Source organism: Giraffa tippelskirchi, chromosome 1 (genome assembly GCF_054371585.1).
Source record: "Giraffa tippelskirchi isolate mGirTip1 chromosome 1, T2T-mGirTip1v1.2.pri, whole genome shotgun sequence".
NCBI classification, from domain to species: domain Eukaryota; kingdom Metazoa; phylum Chordata; class Mammalia; order Artiodactyla; family Giraffidae; genus Giraffa; species Giraffa tippelskirchi.
In genome coordinates this window covers 169,502,058-169,528,076 of record NC_137275.1, presented here as the reverse complement: position 1 = coordinate 169,528,076, position 26,019 = coordinate 169,502,058, and the positions used below count along the sequence as shown (strand labels likewise).

The following is a 26,019-nucleotide window of genomic DNA, read 5'->3' as shown; positions in this document are numbered from 1 at the left end:
AAAAGTGAAAACTCTTTTTCATTTGGAGTTTGTTTTTCACCCCCATATCCTTAGGTCTAAGAAAGGAAACATTAAATGGAAGGAGAAATATTTTCTGCTGACCTAACTGTCTAAGGGGAGATTAACTGTCTTGATTACGTCAAACTTTCCAAAGAGAAGTTACACAAAGAAGCATACGCTGGTGACCAAAATCAATAATGACAGAACTTTCTTGCTCCTTTGAGGGCAAGGCAGTGATGAGACAAGTGATGGCTGACTTTGGGAACAATATCCAATGTCAACTCAACGAGCTTAAATTTTAAAACCTGGAGAAAAATAAAATGGAGTGTGACTAAGCTGCTGATTCTTTGTAACTGTATCTTTTGTGACTGTCTTACTATAAAATGTACACAACTAAAAAGAAAGTTGGAGATTTATTCATCTCCATACTAAGCAGAGAGCATCAGGCAACTCTTCAGGCCATCACATGAGGGAATGTTCTCTTCATGTAATGCTGCAGAAAACACTTTCACATACAAATCTTTTAATCAATTAATGTTGAGAATTAGCCCCTTGAGGATCCCTTTGAACCCATATATCATAAAAGTCTGAGGCCTTAATTTATTCCATCCTCAAAGCTGAGTCAAGATGAAACAAAAGAATACAAAGATACAGGCAGAGGTTATGAGAGAATACCATAAAGAGGAAAAGCAGATGACTTTCATGATTACAGTTGACCAACCGTGGATAGAGCCTTTAAAGAAAATACCAATTAATAAGACTTAACTCACTGATCATTCTTATATCATGTTTAACTCAACTGTGTGCAATGTTCTATAGGTGTACAGGTTTACACAGAACAATGAAGGGAAAAAAATCAGGGTACTCTGTATTTCTATAGTATTGTCCTTGTGTGTGTGTGTTCAGTTGCTTAGCTGTGTCCGATTCTTTGCAGTCCCATGGACTGTAGCCCGTCAGGCTCCTCTATCCATGGAACTTTCCCGGCAAGAATACTGGAGTGAGTTGCCATTTCCTCCTCCATGACCCAGGCATCAAAACCACATCTCCTGCATCTCCTAGATTGGCAGGTGGATTCTTTACCACTAGTGCCACCTGGGAAGCTCGGTATGGTCTTTGCAGACATCGAAGAAAAAAAATCTTAATAAATCATAGCGCTGATCAATTCCAAAGATATTTAACGAAGGCGGATTCACAATGCAAAATAGTTGTGTTCTTGTATACTGCCGAGAGGCTAAATTAGATGCTTTCTTCAGGTGCCCTCCCTCTTGATCATTTTCTCAGGGAAGTCTGGTTACACACCACAAAGGGAGAAAGTGGAGCCAAGAAGATGGCATGAATTGAATTCGCCCTGAATTAAGACTGGAAACGGGCCCAATCTTTTGCCTGATGCTTTATATGACTCTCAAAAACATGAACTAGTATGTGAATGATACTAAGGATTTCAGTAGGGCTGGCCTCCTGACATAAGCAAGATAAGCAAATTCCCATGACACCAACAGTGGCTGGATCCTTACCTTGCCAGGCACTCCCTTCTCTCTTCTCTGAAACCCCACCCAGACCCGTAGTGAAGAGCTGAATCTACTAGCCATCAACCAAACACTGTTTTCCTCTGGAGTTAGGCTGACTGTCCCTGCTCCCCTCATCCACACTCTCCGATTTCACTAAACTAATCCCTGTCCAGAGTAACTGAGGCTGGTGGAGTAGAAGGGGATCTGGGGCAGGGACCTGAACAAGCAACAGATAAGAGAATGTGCTGTTTCTGAGGTCTGCAAAAAGAATAGGTAGTGTTGCACCACTAACGCCCTGAGGCAGCACTTAGAAGGACTCGGGGCTTACAAACCCAAACACAAAATTTCTAATCTACTTTATTCTCTGTTGGTGAAAGAGTAGAGAAGCTGCTAATCTGAGCCACTATGACAACAATAAAAGGTGACAGCTCACTACAATGGATAAACATACCATAAACAGCAAGAGAATTACTATTCAAAATATCAGAACTAACAGATCAACTATTTCATTTACATTATGCTGAAAAATGTTGGGAGGCATGAGACATTTTAGATGGACTTCATTTAAAATGGCTATGATAACTACCACACACTGACTATGATAGTTAAACCTAAAAACACTGACAATGCCAAGTGTTAAGAAGGATATGGGACAACTGGAATTCTCAGACACTACCAGTGGGAGTGTAAACTGGTACAACCACTACAGAAAATTACTTGGCAGTAGCATTAACTCTTTTTTTTTTTACAAGTCTTAACATGTCTTTGAGATCCTAAAGGCATTCTGAGGAAGAAAATCATCCTAATATTGCATACAAAAATGACCCCTCCCAGATGGTGTTACTATCTCCAGAGTACACTGAGTCTCAACATTTTAAAACTATAGATCGTGACACATTAGTAGGTGGTAAAACTTAGTGGTTTTTAAAAATACTAAATAAAACAGAAAAGACCAGAGTACACTGTACATAATGGAATCAATTATGATTTTGTGAAACTTTTGTTTCACTGGGACTGGACAGATGAGTAGAGACATGAGTGTTTATTTTAGAAATTTACCAAATACACATTTTGACATAATGTCAAATGGTCAAGTACTAAAATCAACATTTACCAAAGTTAAACGTTGCCTTTACAGAATGAACTGCTGGGAAACAAATATAAATCTGAAATTTTATTCAAAAATTACTTATGATTACAGTTTTAGTTTTAAAAATTCTAGTAGACCCATTTTTAAAGCTTGATATAAAAGGGCAGGAACTATAATTCCTCAGCATTGCTAACTGTAGCCTGAATGAAGCTTCTGCAAAACTAAATAAACATTCTCTATAAAATGAGGTCTGTGTAAAATCAAGATATTATGGTGCTAGTTCTGCCAGCGTAGCTTTTGTCTGTGATGATTCTGCCACAAAGTTTGTAAGGTCCTTCCTCCCTAAGAGAAACTGACTGGGGTCAAGACGTACCTCCTCTTCATCTCCTGGGCTTAAAGATTTGCTTAATGCTGGTGATGCAATTTCACTGAAAACAATCCCACAAAGAGACAATGGTTTTCCCCAAATTATTAGGGATCATATTCTCTCAACAATGTCAATTCACATCTATGATCTTAACTATTTATACAATAACATTTGGACATTTAAAATCCATAGCCTCACAATCATCATTAATTACCACAATATTTTATTCTCCAATAAAAACGTACACTTATACTTTCAGTTGACTAAGAGAATTTTCATATATAAAGTACAAAGAGGATATTAGAACTAAATCAGAGTATATACCTGTCTTTCAAAGTAAACATTAAGAAAGCAATAAATCCAAATGACATGCCTTATTTATATCACTGGAATTGGAGAAGGAAATGGCAACCCACTCCAGTGTTCTTGCCTAGAGAATCGCAGGGACGGCGGAGCCTGGTGGGCTGCCGTCTATGGGGTCGCACAGAGACGGACACGACTGAAGCGACTTAGCAGCAGTGTGGTATGAGGAATACCTAGGCAATCTACAATCCTTGATAAAATGCAAGTCTTGGTATGCCAAAAATGACACTGAAGTATGCATTTCACCATTTGGTCAGTCATCCAAAGCTGAATGGCAGATCTGGAAGAAACTTGAGGCGAAAGTAAATTGCTGTGTATCCCTATGCTCAAGTGTATCTGTGTGTGTCTATGCACGTGCATTTCTGAATGTACCAGGTCACTAAGTAAAAGATACATCTCTTACTGGAGGTCAAGGTCAAAAAAAAAAGTGTGAAAACCACTACTCCAGACTATCTGATCAAGTTAGAGATTTGCTACAGGACTCTAAGGAATGGGTAATATGCTTTTATTTTATGAATCTCAAAATTCAGCTAACATATAAAATATAATATTCTCTCATCACCCCCAAAGCAGATATTCTAACTATTTTAAATAATTATAACCAATCGAAAAGAAATAGGAAGAAAATTACTTTAAAAAGGGAAAATTACAGAAAAATAAGAACTTATTTTATACATATATTCCTCACATTTATCTAAGCGAATACAGGGAGTATTGGGCTTCCCCAATGGCTCACCAGGTAAAGAATCTGCTTGCAATGGAGGAGACACAGGAGATCCGGGTTTGTCCCTGGATCGGGAAGATCTCCTGGAGAAGGAAATGGCAACCGACTCCAGTACTCTTCCCTGAAAACTCCTATGGACAGAGGAGCCTGGCGGGCTATAGTCCAAAGGACTGCAAAGAGTCAGGCACGACCGAGTAACTAAGCACAAAAAGAGTGTATTACTCTTCTTACTTTATATCGTGTGGGTATGAAAAAAAAATGTCTCAGGATAAGTAAAAGTATTACTATTATTTCCATGAGCCATGTTTAAATTATTCTATTCAACAAGCATGATGAAACAGGATGTTTTCTGTTCGAAAACAAAACAGAAGGAGCCTATGTGATAGTATCCAAGAGTCAAGGCCGTCACTTCCATTGCTGGGGTGAAAGGAAACAGCTGTGTTCTGTTAGGTCAACACGGGGCTCCCGTGGGCTTTGTGAGCTCCAACGCCCATAAATAGGACGGTCAGCTCACAATAGGCTTCTGGGTGAAGATCCCTATTCTTGTCAGTCCACAAAAGTCCACTGCTCTTGAAAATAAAACGTTTCTCTTGCAAAGAAAATCACTAGGTGAGTACAGCAATAGGCTTCTCCCTTCATACTTACATTCTTGGATGAGTTAAATCAAATCCAACGAACTCTATTTACATGTACCTTTAAAGGTTATAACTAGCAGAAAAGACTATGAACGTAATGCTTTCATCTCTCCTTACTCCAGCACCATCTCTTTCCTGCTGCCCTCTTATGTAATCCAAAAAAAAAAAAAAAAACTAAAGAATTTGAAATGTGTCTTGATTTCAGCTGCAGGAATGGCAGACTCATTAAAAACAGTAGCCAGTGTGTTTTCTGACAAGAGGGTTCTGTTTATTAACAGTGTGCCTTTCTTACCCACTTCTTCCTTTGCCTATACTTTTCAGTGCCTTTCAGCAAACTTCGTTATTTTCATATCTGCCGGTTGTTTTTATTTCTTCTCCTCAGTATAACATAAAAGTTCCTAAGAGCAGGACTTTTCAAATGACAAGTTCACTGCCAATATGTTTTGATGGGTTAAAAATTAGAGGGAAAAAAGCAATGGTCCGTAAAACTCTTCATCTCAAGACACCTTGCTTCCAAAGTCAGCTTGGGGAGATCTCGGGGAAGAATGGAGAAAAATTCTTGATTTCAGTTCTTGGAATTTAAAGTAAAAAGGCTCCACTGACCACAGCACCTTCTGCAAAGGAACAAGGTAAGTCATGCTACCAACTCGTGATAGCAGTGCCTGTTTTTGTTCAACCTGTGAGCTAAGAATTAAGAATGGCTTTACATTTTACAATTTGAGCCACTGGGGAAGTCCCAAGAATGGCTTTGTATTTTAAATTGGCTGGGAGGGAATGTCATCTCATGGCATGTGAAAATTACCTGAAATTCAAACTATAATGTTCATTAATAAAGTTCTTCTGGAACAGAGTCAGTATTTATATGTCATCCACGGCTGCTTTCCCACTACCATGGCAGGGTCAAGTGGTTATAATAGAGACCATCTGCAGCTCACGATGCCTAAAATATTTACAATCTGTACCTTTACAGAAAAAGTCTGCTCCCTTATCCGGTGAAGGACAGGTCAGACCAAAGGAGCACGTGTCACAGCCTGAGGAGGCAGTAGGTCTGCCTCTCACTGCCCTGCAAGCAGCCGGGGGCTCAGCCTTGTCCTGTGGAAAATGACTGGTTGGGCAAATGAATTCATACATCCGAGACTGACAAAATTTCCTAACACTGATATCTCTAATCCAAAAGGGAATGACCGATCAAAGCTCACATTTATGGGACACTTAACACAGACCAGATACCATGCAAAGGGCTGACTTGTAGCAACTTTTAATCATCAAAACAATCCTGAAACATAAATACCTTATTCACACTATTTTACAGCTGAGGAAACACGTTAGAGTGGGTAAGGAGTCCAAGTCCACACAGCTAGGAAGTGCCAGAAATGAGGTTTAAACCCAGGCTGTCTGGCTCAGGGTTCACGCTCTGAACACTATGGACATGGCTCAGAAAGATCTGAGCTTTTATTGCTGGCACACTGGGATTAAATGGATTTAAACAAATTTATATATGTAAAGTACTATGTGCAGTTCCTGAGACATTGTATGTACCCATGTTAGCTTTTATTAATTACTGTAAACTTTTACTTTATTCCTTGTGTTTTTATCTTCACTGGCAAGACAGCCTTATCAAAACCCTATATATTATATATACATCCTTTATATTATATATATACCCTGTATATCCTGTATATTAGTTTATCATTTATAATAACCCCACAGAGAAGCTGAAATGCTTTTGTTAAGCAAACAAAGCATAACATCTAATATTATATACCTTGTGTGTGCTATGTTTAGTTGCTCAGTCATGTCCAACTCTTTGCAACCCCACGGACTGTAGCCCACCAGGCCACTCTGTCCATGGGATTCTCCAGGCAAGAATACTGGAGTTGGTTGCCATGCCTTCCTCCAGAGGATCTTCCCAACCCAGGGATCGAACCCAGGTCTCTTGCATTGCAGGTGGATTCTTTACCATCTGAGCCACCAGGGAAGAATATTATATTCTTTAGTGGCTATTAAAGAATTCAGTGAGAGTTTTAAATCTCACTGAGTTTTAAACCTCCTTTTGAAACCTATAGCCAGTGTCCTCAGTCAGCTCTGGCTGCCTCAACAAAATACCATGAACTGGACACCTGAACAACGGACATTTACTTCTCACAGTTTTAAATAGAGGCTGGGAAGTCCAGGATCAAGGTGCTGGCAAATTTGGTTTCTGGTGAGAGGGCTCTTCCTGGCTTGCAGATAGCTACTTTCTCACCGCGTGCTCACATGGGCCTTCCTTGGTATGCACACACAGAGATGACTCTCTCACTCCTTTTAAAAAACCACAAATCTCACCAGGTGGGTCCCAACCTCACGACCTAATCTAACCCTAATTACTTCCCTCAAGGCCCCATCCCTATCACACTGGGTTTAAGGCTTCAGTACATGAATTTGGGGGGAACATAAACACAGTCTATAATGGCAATCAATACAGAATTATAGAAAAAAAATATAAATGCATGAACATATAAATGTATACATACATTGGAATACAGGTTATCACAGTAATTAATAAAAAAAGGATTTATTATGACCTTTATAAATAAGCTTTTGGAAGATATGCTTACATTTTACAGATACATAAACATAACGTCATGGGTGGTAATATTATATATACAATCAGCTATGTAAAATAAAGATATGCATAGCAGAAAAACTGGAAGGAAACAACACTACAATGTTAACACTCATCTCTGGGTGATGGAACTATAAGTCATGTTTATTTTCTTCTCTATTTTCTTGTCTAAAAGAATATAAATCCCATATATAACCAGGAAAAGGTGGTCTAGTTTAATGTCCTATTGAAGGACAACCAAAAATTTATATGCACTTATCAGCAGAGTATTTATTAATATGAGTTCTCTTTTGTCCTCTTGGACTCTGACCTCACTACCAAAAAAAAAAAATTATGGGTGGAAAGACAAGCAACTGTAACGCCAAGTATGCTCACAAAAGTGAGAATACAGGGATCATGGAAGTAACACAGACAGTGAGTAGATTCTTAGGTCAGTGCTGGTCGTATGGGAGATGGCACCTACTTTGTTTTTGGAAAAATAATAGGAGTTGCAAAGAGGGGCAGGTGGCAGTGTAGGGCAGACTAGAATACAGAGCAGAACATAGACAGAGGGGCTGGAGACTACAAAGGGTGAAAGGTAGCCGAGGAATGTCTTGAAGATCAACAGGCCTGAAGCCTGTCAGGAGAAATGATAAGAGATTAGGCTGGCGGCATGAGTGCACACGGGCTAGAGAGTTCTCAAATTTTTCTGAGACCCATAACAAGAAACATTTTGCATATCAAGACCCGGGAAACACACACTCCAAAAACAAAAAATTTTTCAGAAATACTTATCATTACATTTATATATGAATGTATATAACCAGTGTTTAGAGATCAAATGGGAATTTTTCAGATTTAGATATCTGGTACTCCTTACAAAAATAAAATACTTTCAGAATATATTAAAAATGGCCTTGGAAAGTATCCTATTTTTTCAAGAAATTTTTTAAAAATTTGAGCAAATAATATATGGACAAGTTTACAGACCTCATGAATGACTAATTCCTTGGGAAATTACAATTGCACATAGGAAATAAAACTGCAACAATAACAAAACAAATGGTCTTAGTCCTCTATAAAGACAAAAGCTGGCAAAATAACATGATGATAAAAATATTTCCTTTATTTAAAGCAGAACCCCTTTACATCCCAATATAGGGACAAAGATATATCTTGTATTTAAGAAAATGATTAGAGAATCTCTAGAGACATAGAACAGAGTTAAAGGACTCACTTCCTACTTACCCAATAGACACATAGGGGTCAAATCTGTAGTGAGAGCCTTTTACTATTTCTAGTTAATCCTAGAACTCTTGTATAATACATTCTGGATGAGTGAAAAATATTATCAAACACAACAGGAAAACGTAATAAGTGGAAGCAAAGAGTAAGCAAAAACTTTGAAACTGAGTCTCTCTCAGTTCAGAAAAAAATAATTCAAATTTTCTTCTACAGCACATATGAGAGACTCTAAACAAGTTTCTATCCAAAATTATAACAGAACCAAAAACAGGAAAGTGAGTTCAGAGAGGTCATCTGTAGGAAACCAACAAGATGTCTAAGCTATTCCAAGATCATCAACTCACTAAGACAACAGCCTTTAAACTGGAAACTGTTCCCCTAATTGCATTCCTTCTCAAGTCATATACCAGTGCTCCTTCAAAAGGTTTGTGAAGTGCTACCAAGGGTCACATTCCTGGCGTGAAAGTGGTGAACCTTGCCTTGTGGCCCCAGAAAAGTTGGCCCCATAACACCTCCATTGGAAGCTACACCCATTGGCCATCCCAGGGCCAGACCTGGCATTGCTGAAGACTCAGCCCTAGAAAAGGGAAGTGCTCAGTTATGAGTTTCTCCACCCAACTCAACCTGGTTCTGAAAGTCAACACTGTTTATGGAAAGGGGGGGCTACAACTGGAAGGTCTGGAAAGACCCAAAGAGTCCAAATGACTCCTGGAAAAGGTCAGGGGAGAATCTTAACCCAAACAAACGTTCAGGTATTTTTTCAAACCAGATTAGCTGTTGGGAGGACAAGGGAGTGAGAATGAAGTCCTGAGGATTTCCTCAAAGGATAGACAGAGGCAAACACAAACAGCTGTAGGTTTCTGGAGTTATAATTAAAACAGGATAATTACAGGACCATTCTTAGGAAAATCTTCCTTCTACTCGAGGCCTTGGATGGAACTGTGATAAAATTCCTGAGGGTTACATACTTACTTTCAGGGACTAACCACAGCACTCTAAGACCCAAGGCAAGTTGCTTATGGATTTTTTTTCTTAACTATTTTTCATTAATGGATGCCCAGAAGATCATTTCTCTTTTTCAGAAACATGGGGTCACAGGGAATTTGGAATTTGTTCTTAAACTTCTAGGAAAACCTCTGGTACCCTCCCTTGAGCTTGCAGAACTATCTGCTGTTGATAATGTGGAAGGGCAGACAGTGAAAATAACTGCTCTGCCCACAGGGACGGAAGAGAGGAAACTCTGCACTCTCTAGGGCTTGGCTTTCCACCAATATTCAGTGGTCACCCAAACTGCAGGCTTCCATAATAATTACTAGGAATGTGTTCTCCTTCAGTACCCACCATCCAGATGCAGAAGTGCTCTGCCTTCTTGTCATCTGTCCTAACAAATTGCAGTCCCTTATCTATAAAGACATTTAGCGAAAAATTAACTCAAGAGCACTATAATAATTTTCAACTGTGAACCAAATTTTTTGTATTTGAGTCTAAAGTTACAGCAATAAAACTTATTCCGATTAATACAAGTCTAAATAAAACTTATTCCCATTAGTACAAGTCTATGTTGTTAACATTGCCATTTTATCAGAAGCCCTGTAAGTATGTAAACGTCATTTTCTTGAGAAAACTGGTTTCTTGTGTCAGATCTACATAACTGACAGAGTAAAGGGTGGGCTGAGAATCACTCTCTTAGAGGAGGACTATCAATCAACTTTTAGAGAAAAGCAGTGAAAACCCTCCTTTCTGATAAAGAATCAGCCTACCAATGCAGGAGACACAAGAGACAAGGGTTCAACTCCTGGGGCAGGAAGATTCCATAGAGTAGGAAACAGCAACCTACTCCACTATTTCTTGCCTGAAAAATGCCACGGACAGAGGAGCCTGGCGGGCTACAGTCCATGGGGTCACAAAGAGTTGAACATGACTGAGCACAGGAGAACTTGCTTTTCTCTGTGTGCCTGATCAGAGCTCTCAGGCTCACTTACTAGACCATATCTAATTACTGAGACTGGGGTGGGGGAAGGGGGGGAATGGATAAGAAGCCTTTTAAACTTTACCTATTCCAACTGTTATTTATAAGCTAATGAGTTTTATATTGTAATACCTGATTCATAACTAAGTTTAGAAAATGAGGCTATGAGATCTCTGGTTGTGCCTGTCTATACATTTATGTGTGCATTATCCTTGTTTTTACCTTTGGATGGTATTATCAAAATTAATTTGTAAGTGAGCACTACTTAATTAGATTAAAGGAAATTAAATGCTTATATAAATTCTCAAAAAAAAACAAAAAAACACAAGGTAACTGGCCAGAATTAATTTTAGTTCATGTGAACTGGGAAATATTCAGTTTTACATTAATACTTAGTATTAATGTTTAAGCTTGTTGATCTAATTAACACAGACATGTCTTTAGAGTCACCAACATTAAACATAATATCTTTATTGTGCCTCGGTTTAACAGAAGTCAAATAAGACCTTATTATATCTGTTGCAAATTTGTCAGCAAGAAAAATAATTTGGCATGATGAAATTTTTATAAGTGTCTTAAATGCTTTTGGATGAACTTTTAAAGAATAATTATGTTTTAGGAATGTCTACTTGAGCATGATCTCTTCAGATATTTGGTAATGTGAAATTTTATAGCTGTGTTAAATTAAGCTTTAAATGATGGAAATCTGTTGAATAGCTCGGTCATTCCCAAGTAAAATGAGATACTGAGATGTCAATTACTGAATAGAGAAACTAAAGATATTTAAGACTATTTATGAATGTGCTTGGAGCTACCCTGAGATGTTCTCTATAAAAAAGCAAATGTTTTTAAAATTATCACAGGCATTTATGTTCACCAATCTACAGAATGCTAAAGTAAGACAGTTCATAATTGCTTCATTCTTAGTTTTCATTAGAAATTAAGATTTTCAAGAGTTGAGGACTCTAATTCAAACATGTAATTAGGGTTAATAGAAATAATAAAGGAAGCATTTCAGTATACAGTAGGAAGTAGGATATATGTTTTCAGTAAAGAGGGTATGTGAGGAATAGAATTGCATTTTATTAGGAAAAAGAAAAGAAGTCTGCCTGAGGACTAATGATTTCTGGATGAAAAAGAAAAAGTAATGGACACAGAAAGTGAGGAGAGGTTTGTGCGAAGTGGACCCTGAGAAAAGAGTTTTGTACAGTCAGGACTGGCTAAGTTTAGAACAAATTTAATTGAGTAAGTATATCTTAAAACTAAGCTGGTCTAAAACTTAAGCTTCTCTCTCTGATAAGAGGACAAGTTTTCTTAAAATACTGGATTGCCTTTGATAACAGATTTTAAGTTTCTTTACCTTTTAAGTGATCTGTTCTGTATTTGCCTTTGAAATATTTCATTGTTACTTTTTTGGGGTTTTTTTTTTTGTGAAGTTGCTCAGTCGTGTCTGACTTTTTGTGATCCCGTGGACTGTATTGTTACTTTGGCTAAGTGAACAACTACTGTCTCACAGCGACCCATGATCCTATCCGACTGAGTAGATAGGATTGATATTTTTCTGACAAACTTCAGAATCTTGATATTTTTCTGAAAAACTTCCAAAGTATCAAATTTTAATTGTAGTTCTTTTGACCTCCAGCTAACTTTGAGATGTTTTAGAAGGCCATAATGCATCTCAGAGAGAAATATTTAATTAGTACATTAAATTATTTGGTGAGCATTATTATTACACGAGTGATAACATTTTAAAATATATATATCCATTATGTACGGATATTATTAATACAGTATGGATTAGTACATTATTAGTAGTACATTATTAATACAGCACAGTCTGTTCTAGGCTTTCCTGGTGGCTCAGATGGTAAAGAATATGCCTGCAATCGAATCCAGGTTCAACCTCTGGGTCAGGAAGATCCCCTGGAGAAAGAAATGGCAACCCTCTCCAGTATTCTTGATTGGAAAATCCCATGGACAGAAGAGCCTGGCAGGCTACAGTTCAAGGGGTCACAAAGAGTTAGACATGACTGAGTGACTAAAACTGGGGTTATTCTAGAAATTACATGGAATTTCTAAAAATTTAGTATGCTCTATTCTAGTTATTTTAAAATGTTGCATGTCACAGCAAATTTCTTATCAACCACATTATGTTCGGATATTTAATCATGACTATTTAAGTCTTTCTGTCATTTATAGACAGTTGTACTCTGCTAAATCTCAAATTATACTGAGGAACTGGGTAAGGAAGAATCTGAAGGAAACTTGATGACTTCATCAAAAGTTTAACAAGAGGATTAGTTACTGAGTGAATTGGTGAATACAGTTATAATGCTTATTTTTCTATCCGAAACATTACTAACTTTTAATCTGTGTTTTCCAGATATAAAGAAACCCTTCCCCTCAAACTAATTATGACTTACCAGCAAGTTGATAATTACACCTCTGTAAGCGGAATTGAAATATTTTTCTTTTATCTCTACCTGACCCCTCCATGGATTGGAAACTCTTAGGCTGCCAGCAGCTTTATCAGATAAAATAGAACAGCCACCTCCTAACAGGTGCAGGAGTCTGAAGGCACTTTGTAGACCTCAAAAAGGAAGAATTTACCTAAGCTGAAATCTGTGACAAGTCATTGGCTTGGCTTTCCTGGCTCAGAGATGCCTTTTATCAATTGATCAGACTTAATTTGTGAGAAAATTAACCTTGATTTGACTATATTAGAGGAGGAAATGGCAGCCCACTCCAGGATGCTTCCCTGAAAAATCCCACGGACAGAAGAGCCTGGGTGAGCTACAGTCCATGGGATTGCAGAGTCAGACATGACTGAGCAACTAAGCAGCAGACTACATTTGTAAAAATGAGGGTAATTTTGAGAAAAAGAGATGTTTCAGTGGATATCAAAATGTAACTCTATTTACTGAGGTCTGTATTCCCTGAGACTCACTTCTTAGTTCCTTGCTGTTATGTTATATTGTTGTAAAGTTTAACAGAATTATGAGAATGGCACTCTAAGTTTGTTTCTGAAACTTAACTGAATAACCTATCTTTAGATGAAGATCAGGTGCTCCATGGCCTGCAACCAGGAGGTTAACACCAGGGTATGGTCATTTAAACATAAAGGCTCCCCTCATGCTGGGGACAATTAAACCATACTAGAGATAACCTGGAGAAGGAAATGGCACCCCACTGCAGTACTCCTGGAAAATCCCATGGACGGAGGAGCCTGGTGGGCTACAGTCCATGGGGTCACGAAGTGTCGGACATGACTGAGCAACTTCACTTTCACTTTTCACTCTCATGCATTGGAGAAAGAAATGGCAACCCACTCCGGTGTTCTTGCCTGGAGAATCTCAGGGACAGAGGAGCCTGGTGGGCTGCTATCTATGGGGTCACACAGGGTCGGACACGGCTGAAGTGACTTAGCAGCAGCAGCAGAGATAACCTGCACAGTAATACTAAAAAACTGGGCTAGGTGCCTTATGGACAGTGCCAATATATAATTTCCCTTAAAGATAAGGATTGGTACAGAACAGATTAAGACAATCTGGGATATAATGAGTCACACCTAATGGAAGTTCTTGACTTAACTTCTTCCTTAGGACTTTACCAATACTGCTAGCTAAATTGTTGTTCTCTGCATTACCAAATGTGTGACTCTGGCTCTGATAAAATGAAGTTCCATACCATACCAAGATCAACAACGGTAATAGTGTAACTTTAGATATGGGAAGAAGCAACAACAGGGAATATTTTCCAGGACCATAAAAGACTATTAAGACAGGTGGTCCAGACACTTTTGGCTACTGTTGAGTAAGGCCTAGACTAGTAACAGCAGATAGAGTGGCCTGCCAGTGAAATCTCTGCCAGACCCAGGAATGAGCATTCCAAGCACCAAGGGACAAAATGGTCATGAAATGCCCCCAAACCATAGTCAAATTTATGACCTTAAATGGGCCAAATTGGCACTTGCCATATGCCTCTGCAAGGACTAGGTCAATGGCCACTGCAGCCACTGACCTTCAACACACCCTGAAAGGAGTTCAGGGTGGAGATCAGAATTGAGACACACCGTGCGCTGGGAAAAACCAGAAGAACAGGCCTGCAGATAGATATTTTCAGGATAAGACTTTATGCACCCCAATTCTTGCATCTTCTCATATCTAGAAAAGCACTAAAATCATTAACAGTGACATCTGCTTTGGCCATTAAGGAGAGAAATGTAACTGAAAGTCAAAATGGAATAGCAGTGGTTCAAGTATTCAAGGGAATACTAGGTGACATTATGGATGTGATTTCAGACATGTCCTTGTATTGCTAAGAATTTGAGTCTTCTGAGCTGTGTCAAATTCGAGATGCTACCAGGCATTCTCAAAACACTGTCTGCTAATACTGGTACATGCAGCATCATGGTTTCAAGGTATCCTCTTGTAACTAACAAAGTTTTAGAAAATGAAATTGCATTAGATTAGATATTAACAGGAAAATGAGACATGTAGTGACCAATAGCTCCTGTTATATAGATGTTAAAAACACATCTGAAGTTAAAATCTACTTAGATAAAAGTAAACAATTGGCTATCTGGCTACATACAAGTCTCCCCAAGGTACACAGACCGGCTTTCAGGCTTACACTCCCAAATTCCTCAGGGAATGAGATTTATTTTGTCTACTAAAATTCTAGTCGTCACTCCTCCAACTACTTCTAACTGGGTCTTTTACACCAAAATGGAGTGCCAAGGGATTGAGATTTTAATCATACAAGGTTCAGATCCAAGACCTGGAACTCAGAAATATGTCCAATTCAGTGCCTGTTCTCCAAACTGAGGGACTGTACCCAATTTTAGCAGGGAGCAGCCAGAGCAATTGTCATCCAGTTCCCTGAATTGAAATTGAGCAGGGCTCTGTGGGGCTCCAGAGTACAAATCCTTTCTGTGTCCCCCGATTCTTGTTTGTAGGATACAGGCTTCATTCAGCCTCTGTGACCTTCCCTGAGTTCTAAAAGGAAGATTCAAACAGTTGCTAACCAGGGAAGGGAAGGGTTCCAGAAACAGGGGAGGAGCAGTTAAGCAGCGGTGCAGCCTCCAGCAAGGTCCTCGTTTCTCCTCAAGGACTATGCATAACAATACTTTTGTGTTCTTCTGCAGGAACTAAGACACCCCACCCCCCAACCCCCCGCCCCATGCAGGTGGGGAACAGTAACTTCAGGCTGAGTGCTAGATTCCTGGAGCACTGTGCTGTTACCTCACTACCAACCAATTTTAAAAAAACCCACACACCCGGCAGCCCCTACCCCAAATTTTGCCTTCCTTTTCAGGGCCCAGTGATGAGCATCCTGTTAGGCCTCCTGTTTGGCTCTTGTTTCTGTCAACTGCTTACAAGGTTTATCTCTGATGGGGTCCAACAGTTTCAGGCTAAACTCATGTTACTATGAGGGAGAATGCTGGTTTGGGGTGAAGACCTCGATTTAAGCCAGGTGGTGAGAGACTTCTACTCTACTAGGCAGGACTATTTCCACTCTCAACAGGAAGTATTTACAGAAGAGATCTCTACCTCAACTCTCAGGAAGTATATTGAGTATAAGTCTCTCGGGGGGGATTGTCAGGGGAACCACTAACTGAAACCACCCTCCAGCCAGGCATCGAGTAACCACTTGCATGAGTTATACTACAACAGGAGGTCCTAGTTAAGGAATGCAGAAGTAACAAGATATCACCAACTAGAATAATTTAGGAAAGGTTAAAAGGAGAGAGAAGACACCAGTCCAGACGTCCTACCAAACTCCTAGAATCCTTCTCGCTGGAAGCCATCTTGGCTGAGAGATGCACGCGCCATTAGGAAAGACCCTGAGTTAGAATGCCTGGCCAGAGACAAACAGGAAACTAACCTCATTACCATAAAACCAGAGACTGCAGGCCACGTGGCAGAGAAGTTCTCCTGGGTTCCCTTCTGGTGCTCTCTGCCTGGGCAGCCCTTCCCTATAAAGTCTCTTGCTTTGTCAGCATATGCATCTCCTTGGACAGTTAATTTCTGAGTGTAGACAAGAGCTCACTCTTGGGCCCTGGAAGTGTTCTCCCTTCTTGCAACAACAATGGCCACATTTTGCAAAGTTCTTATTGGCATCCATGCATGCAGACCCCAGACACATTTCTGCAGAGTCACCCCAATGCTGCCTTCCAGGCAGGTGCAAGAAAAAAAAAAACTCCACCGTCCCGTGTAGCCAGAGACCTAAGTGAAATCACACCAGACCTAATTAAGAATATATTATGTCCCCATCCTAGCCCACTTCCCATCCTCTCTCTCTCATAGAAATCTGAATTTATGAACTGCCTTAAAAAGTATTTAATTCCTCCATGTTTTCATTACCATGGTACTGATCATTGGGAGTAGCAGGGAGATGGGTAAGGGACTATCAAAAATGTCCCAGGGATCTATAAAAAGCACAGGATGAAATTATGTAGAAATCTGAGGAGTTATCTGAAAAGTCAGTCTAAGGCAATAGAGATTCAGAATCAGATTTAGAATCCAACGAAAAACTGAGGTCCAGAGTAGTCTATGGACTGACTTATCAAAGTGGCCTAATAAGTTAATTAAAAAAAAAAAATTCAGATCAGAATTTCACTCCAAAGCTAATGTTCATTTCCCATTACTATATTCTGCCTCTCTCCCCTCCAAATCAGAGCTTGGTCTTAGAATACCCCAATTAGCCCATCTTTATGCCTAAATTCCTGTCAGTAACAACTAGTTCATCTGAAAAAGGAATTTCTCTCTCAGGAATCTTGTTTTTAGCTTATTTTTTAATGTAAGCACATTGGGGAAGACGATTCTGATAAATCAATGATTTGTTTAACACCGCAGGTAAATCTGCTCATCAGATGTGAAGCAGTGAGTTTATTCTCAAGAGGCCCATGGAACTGAGAAAAGAGGAAGCCAAGTGCTAGGTGATGTCAGTGACGAAAACCGGGATGCTCCTGGGCAGGATATTGTTGTAAGGCTCTCTGGGCATGTGGTCTTGGTCCACAAATCAGAACTCCAACAACAACTGACTATGGCACTCAGGTCTACCAAAGGTTAGGTCTGAAGAAGGATGGACACCCAATGGGAAATCCATCTAAGATCAGAAATAGACCTATGCCAATCTTAAGGTCACAGCATGTTGGAAAGGCTCAGTGTGTTAGCCAAACGGCCATATAACAGGGAACATGTGTGCAAGCAAGCTAAAGACAAGGGTTCAGGGTAGACCAAGCAGCATACATCCCAGTACCAGTCAACAAGAGAGTGCCTGGTTAGATTTCAAAACATCAGAGAGATCCAGTGCCAACTGAGAATCAGGAAATGAGCAGGAACCCATTGTGGCGAACAGAACTCCTACTAAGTCAGTGTCAAGTCCTAGGGACCATTTAGAGATTCAGTATTTAGGTATAAACTTGGACCCTCCTGAGTGGGAAGACATTAGGCAAGAACTAGAAGCAGCTCTATTGATGGGACAGGCTCCCTGAAAGAGGAAGTAGGCAGTCACCATAAGCACTGACTCCCACTCAACAGCTCTTCTTAATGTACACCCAGGTTGTGATTAGCAGCTCCTTGGGTGACTTCGATTTAGAACCTGAGTTCTGAGAAATAAAAGAGAATGATTTATTCCTCAACAGAAAAACTAGGCTGACAACAATCTCGGGTATGATATACTAATCAGAAACTAACTTTGGAGGGAATGGTGTTTGTTGCTATGTTTCTCAGACAGTTTTCTTGTCTGAAACACCGGTAAGAATACCTCCAGTTTAGGTCGTCCCAGGGCTACTTGACCTGTATGCAGGTCAAGAGGCAACCATTAGAACCAGATATGGAACAACGGATTGATTAAAAATTGGGAAAGAAGGATGTCAAGGCTGTATATTGTCACCCTGCTTATTTAACTTATATGCAGAGTACATATCATGCAAAATGCCGGGCTGGATGAAGCACAAGCTAGAATCAAGACTGCCAGAAGAAATATCAACAACCTCAGATACTCAGATGATACCACTCTAATGGCAGAAAATGAAGAGAAACTAAACAGCCTCTTGATGAGGGTGAAAGGAGTGAAAAAGCTGGCTTAAAACTCAATGTTCAAAAAACTAAGATCATGGCATCCGGTCCCATCACTTCATGGCAAATAGATGGGGAAATAGTGGAAACAGGGACAGATTTTGTTTTCTTGGGCTCCAAAATCACTGCAGCCATGAAATTAAAAGACACTTACTCCTTGGGAAAAAAAAGCTATGATAAACCTAAACAGTGTATTAAAAAACAGAGACATCACTTTGCTGACAAAGGCCCATATAGTCAAAGCTATGGTTTTTCCAGTAGTCATGTATGGATGTGAGAGCTGGACCATAAAGACTGAATGCCGAAGAACTGATGCTTTTGAATTGTGGAGCTGGAGAAGACTCTTGAGAGTCCCTTGGACTGCAAGGAGATACACCCAGTCAATCCTAAAGGAAATCAACCCTGAATGTTCATTGGAAGGACTGATGCTGAAGCTGAAGCTCCAATACTCTGGACACCTAATGTGAAGAACCGACTCTCTAGAAAAGACCCTGATGCTGGGAAAGATTGAGGGCAGCAGGAGAAGGGTGCCACTGAAGATGGGATGGTTGGATGGCATCACCAACTCAATGGACATGAATCTGAACAAACTCCGGCAGATAGTGGAGGACAGAAGAGCCTGGCGTGATGCAGTCCACGAGGTCACAAAGAGTGGGACACAACTGAACGAATGAACAACAACAGGGCTACTGTCAACAAACTTGCACAGACTCATCAAAACAACAGGCCCCAAAAGCAGCCCCCAAACCTGTAAACCTGCATAGACGACAATTTAGAGAGAGTCCTAAGAGTCTGATTTCCAAGAAAGGAAATATGAGACTCTGTGGAATCTTCCAAATCTGGAGTCTGGAGACACCTGCCAACTGTGCCAAAAAACCTGGAGGGTCTTATCTCAGCCTAGCATTTCTCATCCGTGTTCAGAGAACTGGAATTTAGAGGGATCCTCTCCATAAGCATGGATTGGGTCAAGACATTTCTAGAAGATACAGCCACCCTAGAACACTCTCCAAGTGGAAGTCACACAAGTATCACACCAGTGGGTTGAATCAAGTCTGTCCTCATAGACGAGAGAATCCTGACATAGAAGCCCTGAATTTCCCAGAACCCAGCAAAATCCCTGAGAGTCAGGATGTCAGAAAGGCTCACAGGGCTGTTTTCAGATCACTGTAAGAGGCTGGAGGCAGACCCTCCAGCAAGAGAAGAAAACCTGGTCTAGACACCCTAGAGTCGGTTTCTAGGGTCTCCCTTAATTTGAATTTAAACTGCTTTCAGGCTCCCTGGGAAACAGGAGCACTAGACTAGGAGTGAATCACCAGATACCTCCCCTCCGGGGACACCAACCTCTCACCACTCCGTGGTCCCCTCTGTGGCTTGTCACTGCTGCCACCACCTCCACCCCTTGCTTGTCTTACACAAGTGCCTGAGTGGGGGCTTCCTCACTGTTCTGCCCACCCAGCTGCAACTGAAGCCAGGCACCTGCCTCTTCCACATCCTCTCAAAGCTACTGTCATGCCCTCGGCCCTGACACTTGCACGGTGAAGAACAGTCTGTCTGCTTGCCTGCTGACGCAGTGCTCAACTGGGTGTGGCCCCTTGTGCCTCCTGTCTTCTTGGCCTCTGGCTGACAGGGCTGCCAAGCCAACTAACCCTTCCTCCCAATCTGCAACTTGTACCCCCTCTGACCTGGCTCCCCTAATAAATTCAAGTTCACACGGGGGCGGCAGGAGGTGGAGACAGGGGTGAGAATGAGTACATTCTTAGGTTCCAAGAATATAAAACCAAAGCAATTTATCAAATTCTAAGGAAGCTAACAAGTTTAAAAATGCTCATCAAAATGCACAAATACAGAACTCTCCCCTAACTCTTACCCTAAGAGTAAGTTGAGGGGTTTGCCTTGTAACTTTCTAAAAATTCTACAGATACTCAAACACTGAGTGGGAAAGAACTGGCAAGAATTAATAAAAAGGAGGTGGCCTCAGCAGGCCCACCAGCGACTTGTGTGAGTGAGCTGAAGCTGTGACCCTCTTTAACTCACGTCTGCAAACTAACCACCCATAGCTCTTGTTAACACTGACAAATTGATAAGCACAGGAGCAGATGGTTCACATGTGGACATTCAAATGCTCACTTTCTGTGTGGAGCAATAATGTTTTTCACAAACTGCGACACTAGGCAAAAAGCTTTCTCTTTAATTTGGGACAAATTTCTCCAGTTCACAGTTCCACACCAAATATCCCTGGCTTCTGTGAGAGAAGCTCAGGCCCTGTGCAGTCAAGCAAACGTGGACAGGCCATCATGTCAAGTTATTTCATCTCCACTTGTCAAACAACTTCCCTCTTTTCTGCCTACTAAATTCTTACTCAGCACTGGAGACCCTGCTTAAATTTTCCCTCTTTAGCGACACCATCTCAGCGTCTTCAAGCTCCTTGCCTTGTATTTCTAGCCCTCTAACCACACTTCGATAATATCTCCTATTACATGTGTGGCAATTTTTCTGTGTAAGGCATGCTCAAACATTTTGGGTAGGAAAGTAAATAAGAACTACCTCTTTGGGAGAGCATTTTGGAAATGTCTGTGAATGTGGCAATATATTAATACATAATCTCTGGCACAACAATCCCACTGCTGGGACTCTGTCCTGTGGATATACTCACACGTGTAAGCAATAAGGCTGTTGTAACACTATTTGCTATAACAGAAGAAATGACTGAAGCGCGGTTCATGGGTTTGGTTAAATAAATACAATCAGTTCAGTTCAGTCGCTCAGTCGTGTCCAACTCTTTGCGACCCCATGAATCGCAGCACGCGAGGCCTCCCTGTCCATCACCAGCTCCTGGAGTTTACCCAAACCGATGTCCATCGAGTCGGTGCTGTTCAAAAGAATCAAAAATCTCTCTCTGTACTGGTATCTGAAACTATTTTCCCAAGCTCATTTAATTTGTTTGATGATGTTTTTTCCCCAGCTTTATTGAAGTACGAATGAAATGACAAATGAATCGAGAATTTTGACTTAATAGTTCAAATCAGCCCACTAAAAGGGTGTGTCTGTCCCCCCCCCCCTCTTCCCAAGCCCATGTATTTTGTTTCCCATGGCCATTACGCAAGTGAAGACAAATTTGGCAATGGTTTTCACTGCACTTGAGGTATGAGATGAAGGGGATCAGAAAATGTCACCCCAAGATGTAAAGATGGGCCCAAGGATGTTGAATGAGATTTGGACTAGACTCCTCTCATTCTAAGCAGGTTTGATAACCTTCCCATGTGGCCGGAAGTCTGATGTCTGTCTGCTGCTGCTGCTGCTGCTGCTTCTAAGTCGCTTCAGTTGTGTCCGATTCTGTCTGTCTGACCTTGACCAATTCTTTTAAATGGCTTATTGATTTTGGTGATGGAAGTAAAGTGGCCTAAATATTTCACGGTCTTAGGAAAATAAATTCAAGAGACTTTGAAGAAGCAAATGTCAATGTTTTGGGTTCTTTCATATTTACAGTAAAAACATCATAAAACTTCAAAAATGTCACACATATGCTGCTTATATAACACCTTTGAGAGGGAAAGGTTTTCATCTAAAATGATCTGAAGTTTTGTATAATTTTTTCCTCTCTGAATAAATGAATCAGTTAAAGCTATCACTAGATGACAGCTAGGGATGATTTTTACACTTTCATTTATATATTTACTGTTCTCTGTACTACAGTTTCTAATTTTTCAATAACAAAACATTTTACTTCCATTTTTAGCTATAAGATTTTTTTGAACAAAATGGATAAGGTCAGCCATCCAATTGTAGATTGGCGACAATCTAAGATATTATCTGGAGATACCTAAATCTCCCCCGTTAGTTTCAAGAGCTTCAGGGACAAGATCTTATTTTATTGTTCCTTGGAGCCCCAGGGTCTAGCACAGGGCCTAAAACATAAGCTGCATGTATTAAGAAGTGTTTAGCAAACGAATTTTGGATATGGCCACTAACCCAAACTCTGGTATAACCTCAGGAAGGTAAAAAAGGAAATGAAGTGGCAGAGCTCTCCTGCCAGCAGCTGACCAGGACTCTGAAAGAACATTCCTTTGGAAAATGGTACCCCTACTGAGTATATGCCAATCACCCTGACAGATACATCAGCCCACATTATAGCTAAATGTCCACTGCTACTAAAATCTTCCCGTAAGTCCTCTGTCTTCCCTCACCTAGCTCCCCTCATTTCCACACTGCCTCTGAAATTGAACCATGCTGCTTCGCCTGGCTCTTGCACTGCAGGAAGCTCTAAAGACCAGCATTATGACGTCCCACTTGTGTTTCTTGCAGAGATGTCCAGTCCACTGCAATACTTAAAGAGAACCCACCCATGAGAAGTTCATTTCAGATCTCACTACCACTGTAATAACTCTTCTCAGAGCAAGTGATACGTTTTAATTTTATGAACACTGCAAATCTTAGTAATTGATCTGTTCTCTCTCTCTGCTTGAAGTAGAGCCAAATCTACAGGCCTTCTTTAGAAACTTTGCAGCGCCTTACAACATGCATGTCTGTAAGATAACTTTCCCTCCAGCTCCCTCTTATTATTCTTCCCTCCCTCTATAGGACCCCACTTCCTGCATCTTTTTTTTTTTCCAAGTCTCCTTCAGGATGAGGTAGGGGTGTAAACAAACCAAGAAGCAAAGAATTAAAACACCCTGCCCTCCAATTCCAAGTTTGCTTTAGACATTTTCACCCATCTATCTTGCCTGTAGGACAAGTAAGTAAATGTCAGCACCACCCTCCTTGTTGCTACAGCCAAGGGGTGCGTTTGTGACAAGAAAAGTCTGACTGAGGACCAAAGACACTTTCCTTTCCACTTCCTGCCTACCAGGAAGGTAAAAAAAGTTAAAGTACACACGATGGCATGAGTTAATGATATGCTTTGATGTAAAGCACAGTAACATCATGGTTAAGAGCTCAGACTCTGGGGCCAAACTACCTGGGTTCTAATTCTGCCCACTCCTCTCCACTCAGTGGCTAATCTTGGGCACGTTAACTTGACCTTTCTTGACTTAGCTTCATTTCCACGTCTGTGAAATGGGAACGATACAGGTACTGACCTCACAGGGTTATTGTGAGAGGTAAATGAGATAATACACGGAAAGTGCTTAGATCAGCGCCTGGCACGCTGTCAGAGAGCCAGGACTATAATAGGCCCCTTCTGTTTTCAACTAAGCCAGGCCACACAAAGTTTCAAGTTGGATTAAAAGTAATATTTCTCACTGTAAATTAGTACACTGACAGATTATTTCTAGGGTGATCTTATTTTAGTTTGGATCTCATTTACAAATCAATGTGGAGTCTGAATAGTAGTCATTTTTAACCATTTGCTTTCTGATTTACTGAACAGAAGGAGAAAGCAGTAGGGTCAGACAACAAAAATGGTTCCTGAGAGTGTATTTCCAACCAGTCACAGTGTGATCCCTAAACCACACCCAGGCAATTACACAAAAACACATCACGTCCGTGCCCCTCCAGCTGTAGCACAGACGTCACTGAATGTCTAGAGATGAAAAACCTCATGAATGGCTTTTCAGGACCTTCTTTGAAATAAAGTACTTTGTTCAGTTATCAAAGAATAACTCTGCTGTGTTGATTATTTGAGGTCCTGATTTATATATGAGTTTAGAAAGCTGCCATTTTCCACAAATGCACTTAGAAGGCAAATTCCTCATCAGACTCCACTTGTAAAGAAACACAGAGCCCAATCCCAGCCATGCCCCACCTTTGCTCACACCAGAGCCAAAGTCCCAGCAAAGTCACACCCGGTCCACCAAAATTCAAGGCCCGGGTGACTGACTATGCCATATATGCGAGTGTGTACAGAATTTTCAAATAAAATGACTTGAAACTACCACTGTATGATCGTGAAGAAAGAAAACTGGATGAGATGAAAAGTTGAACAGCTTGACTAAAGTTTAGAAAAATCAAGAAAAAAAATCAATCACTGAAAAGACTCCCACCTAATCAAGGTTACTTTGAAACTGGATGTAAACAGATACATTTAGCCTGTAATATACTGAAGTTATCTGAGATTAGGAAGAAAAAAAGCTGAGAGTATGTCAGAGCCCTTTCTCGTCCATTTCCTACGTTTTCTGTAATCACCTACCCAATGAAGGCATGAGGTTGTTACAGTATCGAACTGAAATGCATCAGCCCCTTTAAAATTCTTCTTTCTCCGTGTCCCAGAAAATATTCTAGGGATCGAAGAAGAAATGAACGAGGAACATTCGCCAAGAGAGCTGCTTTGAGGAAATTTCACGCTTTCCAGTTTAACTCAACGAACTCACAGAGGAAGTAAAGCAAAGGACTATAAAGTGACACTTGCGAATAGTAATATATGAGATTACCCTGCCGCAGCCTAGATTCTTCTAGTCAGGAGCTCAACTACAGTTTCCTAAACGCTTTTCCCAAGATCTTAAGGTCAATCTGCTGCTCCCCTCCAAAGTCCCAAAGGAGACTAGCTCACCCACCCCACCCTATAAGCAGCGCACTTCCCGTTCGCTTTGGCCGGTCAAGAACTCCAACTTGACAGTGACACACAGTGAAGGGGGAAAAAAAAAAAAAGAGGAAGTGGCTAAAGAAAAAACCATTTCAAGACATTTTTTTTTCCTAAGGGAGATCAATGGCCCTGTCTTCCAGGAAAGCTTCAATGGGACGTAGCCATCACATCACAGCGAATGACAACGTTGCAAAACCAAGGGTGACTCCTCTTTAAAAATGAAACTTTTTAAATTCCTCGAAAATCTCCTTGCGATCTGTCTCCTGGAGCGAACGCAACAACTCCCACCCTGCTGGGTGGATCGCGAAAGCGAGGCTTGCAGCCGGGTACGTGCCTGACCTGCCCTGCCAAGCGGCAGAGGGAGCGCGGGGCACCGCGGCCGGCTCGGGATCCCGCGAGCACCTCCCTTACCTGGTTTGACTGGTTTGGGTGGCGGCTTCGACATCTCTCTTCCTGGAGCGGCTGATTCTGAAGACCACGCACGAAAAGTCAACCAAACGAGCCTCCAGCCGACACTCTGAGCGCTTCAGTTTCTTTTTGTCTGCTTTGCAGCGGTGCGCCTTCAGGGACCTGCGTCTACACTCGGCAGCCGGACAAGCCGAGGCAGGCAGAGTGGCTCGGCGAAGTGCCGTGCCCCGCCCCGCCCCGCCCCGCCCCGTGGCCGACCCGACCCGCCCCGTGGCCGACCCGCCCCGTGGCCGACCCAGCTGTCCGGAGCGCGCGGCCCCGCAGACGAGGAAGTGGCCGCCGCCTAGCCAAGCGCTCATTGGCTCCCCGGCTGTCCGCTCCGCTGCGGGCAGGAGCACGGGCGGCGCGCACAGCGGCGCGCCCAGGGTCAGAACGAGGCGGAGCTGGACGGGGAAACCGCAGGCTCGCGCCGGGGCCGGCTTGGCCGCGCGCGCCCTGGACTGGAAAGGGCCGGACTGGGCAGGA

At 41.3% G+C, this 26,019-nt stretch overlaps 1 protein-coding gene across 4 annotated transcripts in view; it reads right to left on the bottom strand.

The window, feature by feature from the left end:
* Window positions 1-25,733, bottom strand: part of OSTF1 (osteoclast stimulating factor 1) — a 62,957-nt gene extending 37,224 nt beyond the window's left edge. For all 4 annotated transcript variants that reach the window (XR_014058262.1, XR_014058264.1, XM_081505568.1 and 1 more), the window contains exon 1: window positions 25,498-25,733. Coding sequence is in view for 2 of the 4 variants with exons in the window: in XM_081505568.1 (XP_081361694.1) it covers window positions 25,498-25,531 (34 nt within the window). In the remaining 2 variants the exon portion in view is untranslated. The remainder of the gene's footprint in view (window positions 1-25,497) is intronic.
* Between the last annotated feature and the right edge of the window lie 286 nt (window positions 25,734-26,019).